Source organism: Oncorhynchus tshawytscha, linkage group LG06 (assembly GCF_018296145.1).
Source record: "Oncorhynchus tshawytscha isolate Ot180627B linkage group LG06, Otsh_v2.0, whole genome shotgun sequence".
Taxonomy (NCBI): Eukaryota; Metazoa; Chordata; class Actinopteri; order Salmoniformes; family Salmonidae; genus Oncorhynchus; species Oncorhynchus tshawytscha.
In genome coordinates, this window is record NC_056434.1 from 79,189,653 (window position 1) to 79,198,382 (window position 8,730).

Sequence of the window (8,730 nt, forward strand, 5' to 3'; positions counted from 1 at the left end):
TCAGAACTCTTGGAGAACCACTTCAAGCTTAACTTCAGACGGGCTGAGGCAGCAGCTGATTTTGCTATGCATTTAATGCAGAGTTCATATGCTAGTGAGAACTAGGAATCTCTGACTTGCTGATTTGTTGAAAGCGGCACACACATAACTACAACCAGTTAGCAAGTTGGACATTTCAGTTTCCTAGTTCCAACTAGCACGTGAATGCGGCATTTGGGTAGATAATGTTCACAATTGAATCAATAAGCTGGTCATCTGTGAAACTCCCATCCAGCCCTTTTAGAGCAGACTCCTCACTTGTCTTTCTCAGGCTCTCTAAATGCATGTTTTAGGTCTGGAACTGAAGCAGCAACATGTACAGTGGATGGTGTCCGGGAGACAGAAATGGATCGCTGACTCAAACGGTTTGGTTGACTATCTACAGCTGCAGTTATCGCCTTTTTGACATTCAGCACAAAAGGCGTCAATGCTATTGCCTCGGAGGTTGGCGATGTTAGAGCCTTGGCCATCAATTAGCTGTGTCTTAGATGGTTCTTCCAAACTCAGTGTGAAAATATATAAAAACACAGGGAAAATCAAGTTTGACTGCATTGTGCCTTTAAAAATGTGTCAACTTTTAATACAGCAAAATGTAGATATTAAGTGGAAGACTTCAATGTATACAACATGATTGTGCTTAAACAATTGAACAACTAAAAAGGACTACATAAATTCACCCACACAACTTATTTTGTTTTATTTTCAGTTGTAATATTCATCAGACTAAAGTTAGTCACTGAAGCTGATGAGACATTGTTTATAAATTCTTTGGCAGCTTTTTACCAAATTGTCTACATTTCAATGAGCCCTTTTAATAGTGATGGCATGATTTTTACATCAGTGTGTTCATTTTATCTATATAAATGTACAGAAAGACAATGCAGAAGCTCTTAGAGCTTTATTCACATTTCAGTCAATCATGCATTAGTTATATCTAAATACACACAAAAGCATAAATGTGCAACCATTTTCAGTACGGGAATCCAATATGGACTCAAATGCTATTTTTAGTTGTGTGCAAGAAAGGCACAACCTATAATAAAACGCAACTTGAGTTTCCCATATATACAGGAAATGTGGCCAAAATATATATATACACAAACAATGGCAAATTACCATTTCAGTTAAATAACCTTTTTAGCAATTCAGTTCAAATTTAACAATCAACTCTGCCAAATCTATTGCACTTCCTATGACAGCAAAAACAGTGATTTCTGTATGCTTGTTCAGCAGCACTTGTATCATTGCAATGCTACCACCAATAAGACTTGATCAAATGTACTGGAAGACTGGGAGGTGGAGCAAAGTATTCATCTAAAGACAAGTGCTGGGTGTGTAATGGAGGGGAACGGGGTGGTTTACTGGGTGGTGATGAGCTTGACGATCATGTGGATGATACGGGAGCCTCTCGGGCAAGTACACAGGTCCATGCTGGGGTTTCTGATCTTATCTTCGAGGAGCTGGTCCAACTCCCAGCGCAGCTCTTTCACCAGCTCTGCCACCTGCAGCCACACACAGAAGATACTGCAGTCAGGAACACAGAGCTGATTGACGAAGAGCTTATTACTCATTATAATGGCCCAGTTCCCCCTGCCCTGAACACGTGAACTGACCAGGCTACAACTAGGGGCCAGGTAGCCAGGTCAGGATCTTAAATCGTCATTCTGAGAATGATAGCCAATCGGCTGACCTGGTGCGATGCTGCGGCGAACCGGATCCAGCCGTCGTCCAGGGAGATGACGAACGCGCCCTTCTGCAGCTCCACGTTGACCTGTCCCCCCCCAAACAGCACCAACGGGTACACCGACACCATGCTGCAGTCTCTGATGAACACACGGCTGGTCTTCACCTTCTCATGGTACACCAGGTAGGGGCTGTCGTAGTGGCGCACCTGAAACGACCACACACAGGCACACACAAACTAACATGGTATCTATTGTGTGGTGGTTTAGTTACTGTGAAAGAGTAGTGGTTGTCTCTGTACTTTATTCGTGGGGCTGTGTGTTACCGTGTAGTTGACGGAGGAGGGGTGTACGTGGACACAGCCGTCATTCTTGGTCATGTAGCGCAACTCGTCTGCTTTGGGCTGCATCTTCACCGCTCCTTTACTGGTCTGCTTGAACTTCTCATGAGGAGACCTCACCTAGCACAGGGAAACACTGGCTTAGCTCAGGTACACACATTATACAAGGACTGAGCTGTTGATCATGCTGGATGGAGGAAGGCTCACCTGTACTACATTGGGATATAGGGCAGCACAGAGCATGGCAGACATCAACCTGATGTTGTCAGAGTTGAGGTTAGCCTGTCCAAGAGTTAAAGGGTGAAATGATTCACTTAATGATTTATGAACAGATTTTATATAGCAATGCAGGATTTATATAATGGAGATTTCTTAGATATATATTTCTCAATAAAACATCCTACCTCACGGCCCGTAGCCTCCATTATACCATCAGTCCCTTTGGCAGCCATTCTCTCAATGACTCTAGCCTTCAGTCCCTCCTTGACGAAGCCAATATCAGACAGCAGCTCTGTAAACTGCCTCTTCAGACTGGCTATCTCCTGCACACGAAAAAGCACATCTCAGACTCTTGCAAGTACTGTACAAAACATGGTAATAATGCCACCTGTCAGGAGACGATGCCACAGAAGAGTATCTCACCTGTAAGCCCCGGCTAGACAGGAAGTTCTCTCTGCAGTACTGAAACCCGGCCTGATTCCCGTTTCTGGCTGCTCCACACCAGCCCTGCGCAACGGCAACACAGATTACCTTAGACAGTCACATATCCACTGCAAATCGTATGTATAGCTACTCTGTGTTTTAGATGGTTCTACATATTGCATTACCACTCAGAACCTGTTCATCTGTTTCTCAAGGCAAATGCAATTTTTCATAGCTGCTCAGCTAACATTTCAGTATTGAGTGAGTGTTACGGCATGTCAATATGGATGACATGGTTAGAGGATACACAGTGGAGTGGTTCAGGTCTATCCAATATGTACAGCACAGCACCTTGTATGCCTGCAGCAGGGCCAGATGGTCACTGTTGGCCAGGGCATAATTCAGCTTCTTCTCATTGGCCTCCTCCCTCTTATCCCAAGGAGACACCTGGCCACAGGAAGAACACACCGCAGGAGAGGAAAGAAAGGAGGAAGCAGGAGAGGACACAGGAGGGGGGTGAGGACACAGGAGAGGGGTGAGGACACAGGAGAGGGGTGAGGACACAGGAGAGGGGTGAGGACACAGGAGAGGGGTGAGGACACAGGAGAGGGGTGAGGACACAGGAGAGGGGTGAGGACACAGGAGAGGGGTGAGAACACAGGAGAGGGGTGAGAACACAGGAGAGGGGTGAGAACACAGGAGAGGGGTGAGAACACAGGAGAGGGGTGAGAACACAGGAGAGGGGTGAGAACACAGGAGAGGGGTGAGAACACAGGAGAGGGGTGAGAACACAGGAGAGGGGTGAGAACACAGGAGAGAGACTTGCGACTGTGAAAAACTGAAATGTTTTTTCCCCTTTTCAACATTCACAGAGTGAATCACAGGAGTTCACACTTCACAGTGACAATTCTTAATTATTGCTCCTTTCTTTTCAGTTAACGTTTCTACTCATTCCCAAGACCATTGGTAGGCTCAGAGCCACAAATGGTAGTTAGAGGTGGCTTACAAAGGGGGATTTGAAGGCCAGGCTGGCAGCGATGGTGAGGGCAGGGTCCAGGCAGCGAAAGATGGCACCAAACAGCATGAGTTTGCCAATGCGGACGTCCACAGGCAGACAGGCCAGGTGATAGCCCAGAGGGGTGAGCTTCTCGTCGGCCGTCAGAGCCCCCAGGTCCTGCAAACGCTGCTTGGCCGCATCCAGACTGCCCATGGCCGGGGGCTCAATGAGCCGGGAGAACACAGAATCCAATGGTCGCTCCGCAAACACATCCAGGATCTTAATCCTGAGAGGTGGAAGTGGGGATAAAGACAGAGATGGAGTTGGAGAAAGAGGGCGTTGGGAAATCTCCAAGTGAAAATGTTTACATTGGTGACAACACATCATGAGTTCCTACATCGAAAATGCAGGGAAGGTTCAAATGAATGACTGTCAGTGGTTAAATAAGGATCTACATGAGACAGCACCCAGTACATGAGTAAATTACACCTAATTGGTCAGTTGAGAGCACCACGAGAGGCACAGTACTGTAGTTAGGGGACATGAATCCTGTTCTGCTCTGATTACCTGAGGCAGAGCTGCTCCAAGGGGACTCTCTGGATCTCTGGCAGCTGCTGCTCTGCCAGTTGGTGTTGGAAGCAGTGGCTGGTGAAGAGATGGAAGCACACCCCTGAGGCCACGCGGCCAGCTCGCCCTCTCCTCTGCAGGGCGTTGGCACGGGACACCCACGACTCCTCCAGGCTCTCCATGCTCTTAGAGGCGTCGTAACTGAGGGGACAGACTGAGTCAGCGAAATAACACTCACATACCATCTGGTGTTTTATAAGCATCCTCACAGGCACAGTTATCAAGGACTTGGTCCCCTCCTTACAAGGTTAGTATAGAGAATATACGAGTTGTACCAATTAACAGAGTTTGAACTTATCCAATGTGCTCTCATCAGAATTTGACTGTAAAGGAAACCAGTTGAGCAAAGACATCAGAGGGTTTGGAGGTCAGAGGTTATAGTACCTCTTCTCCTTCATCTTGCCTGAGTCCACCACGTAGACCACGTCGTCGATGGTAACGGAGGTCTCAGCGATGTTGGTGGAGATGATGATCTTGGTGACGCCCTCTGGTGGACGCTTGAACACAGCCTGTTGCTCCTCGTTAGACAGGGACGAGTGGAGCGGGTACACCACACACCTGGGACACACACACACAACTATATCCACAACAAACATAACCCATCTACAGCTGTACCACAAACACACCGGTAGAAAACCTCAACCCATCACAATCACACACAAATCAGAATCTCATCCAGTACAGTGGTCCATGTATTTCCGTACCTGGCTCTGTTACGGTTGTTGAACATCCTGTTGGACTGGAGCTGCTCATAAAGAGTTTTAATCTCAGCCAGGCCCGGCATGAATACCAACACAGCACCTGGACAGAGCAGGAAAGGGAAGGTTGTGTTGTTAATGTTGTTACAGGAGTATTAACACACAGGTACTGCATAACTTCATGATCAAATGTTAACTCAATTGAAATCATATTGCTACACCTTTACTGTGCATCTATCCATCTGTCATTACTAGTAATAATTGTGTCTGTAGTGCTCGCTCACCTGGAGGGTAGCTATGGTCCCCGTCCACAATATACTCCAGCACACTCTCCACCAGGTCCATGTTGATCTTATCCAGGTCCATGGCAGATATGGTCTTCAAGACAGACTTCTTGGTGTCTTTAAACAAACAAAAACATCCTGATTAACATTCTCCTCCCAGACAAAGAAGCTGTGGGGAATAGGGTTCCATTTCAGACAGTGTGGTGTATTTAGCAGAGGGGAGATCAGAAACCTTTGTATCGGACAGTGAGTTCCTGCAGGCTGAGCTGCTGGTCAGGGATGGAGTCTTTAATGAAGTCTTTTTTCTGGAGGTTCATGAAGGACCACATGTCGTCTCCCAGCTGGTCCACGGGGTCTTTGGCCCCCCCTCTGCCTCCCTTACTGCCTGATGAGGACTTCCCCCCGCCCGAGCGCATGAACGGACTGCCATCCTCAATCACATACCTGGGAGGAGAGTAGAATGTACAGGTCAAACAAACCTGAAGAAAAGAAACAACACCTTGTTGTGTTTATGGTACAATATTTCAGGTTTGGGAGTGCTATATTTACCGGGTTTTGGCAACTGCATCTTCCAGGAAAAACTGGTCGACAGGGAAAGTGCGTCCTGGGAAACACAAGAGATCGTGACGTAACTACTGACTGGTCTAACTATACACTTTGTTATACACCTTGCACTAAATACGCTAAGAGACGTGGACTGGGATATTTTCCGCATTGCGGCGAACAACATTGATGAATACGCCGATTCAGTGAGAGGGTTTATTAGCAAGTGCATCGGCGATGTTGTACCCACAGCGTCTATTAAAACATTCCCCAACCAGAAACCGTGGATTGATGGCAGCATTCGCTCAAAACTGAAAGTGCGAACCACTGGTTTTAATCAGGGCAAGGTGACCGGAAACATGACCAAATACAAACAGTGTAGCTATTCCCTCCGTAAGGCAATCAAACAAGCTAAGCGTCAGTATAGAGACAAAGTAGAATCTCAATTCAACGGCTCAGACACGAGAGGTATATGGCAGGGTCTACAGTCAATCACGGACTATAAAAGGAAAACCAGCCCCGTCGTGGACCAGGATGTCTTGCTCCCAGACAAACTAAACAACTTCTTTGCTCGCTTTGAGGACAACACAGTGCCACTGACACGGACCGCTACCAAAACCTGCGGACTCCTTCACTGCAGCCGACGAGAACAAAACAGTTAAACGTGTTAACCCTCGCAAGGCTGCAGGCCCAGACGGCATCCCCAGCCGCGTCCTGAGAGCATGCGCAGACCAGCTGGCTGGTGTGTTTACTGACGTATTCAATCAATCCTTATCCCAGTCTGCTGTTCCCACATGCTTCAAGAGGGCCACCATTGTTCCTGTTCCCAAGAAAGCTAAGGAAACGGAGCTAAATGACTAGCGCCCCGTAGCACTCAATTCCGTCATCATGAAGTGCTTTGAGAGACTAGTCAAGGACCATATCACCTCCACCCTACCTGACACCCTAGACCTACTCCAATTTGCTTACCGCCCCAATAGGTCCACAGACGACGCAATCGCAATCACACTGCCCTAACCCATCTGGACAAGAGGAATACCTATGTGAGAATGCTGTTCATCGACAACAGCTCAGCATTTAACACCATAGTACCCTCCAAACTCGTCATCAAGCTCGAGACCCTGGGTCTTGACCCCGCCCTGTACAACTTGGTCCTGGACTTCCTGATGGGCCGCCCCCAGGTGGTGAGGGTAGGTAAAAACATCTCCACCCCGCTGATCCTCAACACTGGGGCCGCACAAGGGTGCGTACCTGTGGACGGTGTGTGCTGGGGTAGAGGGTGTGTATCAGTACCTGGTATGTGGACGGTGTGTAGCTGGGGTGCTGGGGTAGGGGTGTGTGTCAGAGGTATGTGTGTGTGCTGGGGTAGAGGGTGTGTAGTACCTGGTATGTGGGTGTGTGCTGGGGTAGAGGGTGTGTCAGTACCTGGTATGTAGGGTATGTGTGCTGGGGTAGAGGGTGTGTATCAGTACCTGGTATGTGGACGGTGTGTGCTGGGGTAGAGGGTGTGTATCAGTACCTGGTATGTGTGTATCAGTACCTGGTATGTGGACGGTGTGTGCTGGGGTAGAGGGTGTGTATCAGTACCTGGTATGTGGACGGTGTGTGCTGGGGTAGAGGGTGTGTGTCAGTACCTGGTATGTGGACGGTGTGTGCTGGGGTAGAGGGTGTATCAGTACCTGGTACCTGTGGGGTAGAGGGTGTGTATCAGTACCTGGTGTGGACGGTGTGTGCTGGGGTAGAGGGTGTGCTGGGGTAGAGGGGTGTGTATCAGTACCTGGTATGTGGACCTGGTATGTGTGTGTGCTGGGGTAGAGGGTGTGGACGGTGTGTGCTGGGGTAGAGGGTGTGTATCAGTACCTGGTATGTGGACGGTGTGTGCTGGGGTAGAGGGTGTGTATCAGTACCTGGTATGTGGATGGTGTTACAGTTGTTGTAGTACTGGGAGAAGAGGTCAGCGTTGAGGGTGGCACTCATCAGGATGATCTTCAGATCTGGTCGCTGTACCATCAGATCCTTCAACACCAACAGGAGGAAGTCACTGAGGGAGAGGGACGGAGGGTGAGCGAGAGCGCGAAAGAGACAGTGGTCAAAAGCACGGGGAGGCTACTAGCACGATAATGAGCAAGTCTGTGTGTTTGATATCTCACCTCTCCTCTGTGCGCTCATGCACCTCATCCACTATGACATGAGAGATCCCTGTGAGGTCTGCCTCCCCCTCCAGCCTCCTCAGTAGAACTCCAGTGGTGCAGTACAGCAGCCTGGTGGCCGCAGACTGAGGGAGAGAGAGAGACACACACACACGAGGGGAAAAGAGAGAGAGAGAAATATGAGAGAGACAGTGAGAGAGAGAGGAATATGAGAGAGAGAGCGAGAGAGGAATATGAGAGCGAGAGAGGGGAATATGAGCGAGAGGGGAATATGAGCGAGAGGAATATGAGAGCGAGAGGAATATGAGAGAGAGAGCGAGAAATATGAGAGAGAGAGCGAGAGGAATATGAGAGAGAGCGAGAGGAATATGAGAGAGAGCGAGAGGAATATGAGAGAGAGAGAGGAATATGAGAGAGAGAGAGGAATATGAGAGAGATAGAGAGAGAGGAATATGAGAGAGAGGAATATGAGAGAGAGAGAGAGAGAGGAATATGAGAGAGAGAGAGAGAGAGAGAGGAATATGAGAGAGAGAGCGCGAGAGAGGAATATGAGAGAGAGCGCGAGAGAGGAATATGAGAGAGAGAGCGAGGAATATGAGAGAGCGAGAGGAATATGAGAGAGCGAGAGAGGGGAATATGAGAGAGAGAGAGAGGGAATATGAGAGAGAGAGCGAGAGAGGGGAATATGAGAGAGAGGAATATGAGAGAGAGGAATATGAGAGAGAGA

General features: G+C 48.4%; 1 protein-coding gene across 1 annotated transcript in view; it reads right to left on the reverse strand.

Annotated features, from left to right (window-relative positions):
* Positions 1-711: 711 nt before the first annotated feature.
* LOC112253149 (DEAH (Asp-Glu-Ala-Asp/His) box polypeptide 57) overlaps positions 712-8,730 on the reverse strand; it is a 15,571-nt gene continuing 7,552 nt past the window's right edge. Inside the window, exons 6-21 of the mRNA XM_042323644.1 lie at positions 8,004-8,128; positions 7,761-7,894; positions 5,860-5,914; positions 5,543-5,754; positions 5,311-5,427; positions 5,033-5,129; positions 4,713-4,886; positions 4,269-4,469; positions 3,711-3,987; positions 3,056-3,151; positions 2,705-2,788; positions 2,467-2,604; positions 2,270-2,344; positions 2,048-2,182; positions 1,730-1,930; positions 712-1,541 (exon numbers count right to left, since the gene is read on the reverse strand). Coding sequence (XP_042179578.1) covers positions 1,398-1,541; positions 1,730-1,930; positions 2,048-2,182; positions 2,270-2,344; positions 2,467-2,604; positions 2,705-2,788; positions 3,056-3,151; positions 3,711-3,987; positions 4,269-4,469; positions 4,713-4,886; positions 5,033-5,129; positions 5,311-5,427; positions 5,543-5,754; positions 5,860-5,914; positions 7,761-7,894; positions 8,004-8,128 — 2,265 coding nt within the window. The 3' untranslated portion in view covers positions 712-1,397. The remainder of the gene's footprint in view (positions 1,542-1,729; positions 1,931-2,047; positions 2,183-2,269; positions 2,345-2,466; positions 2,605-2,704; positions 2,789-3,055; positions 3,152-3,710; positions 3,988-4,268; positions 4,470-4,712; positions 4,887-5,032; positions 5,130-5,310; positions 5,428-5,542; positions 5,755-5,859; positions 5,915-7,760; positions 7,895-8,003; positions 8,129-8,730) is intronic.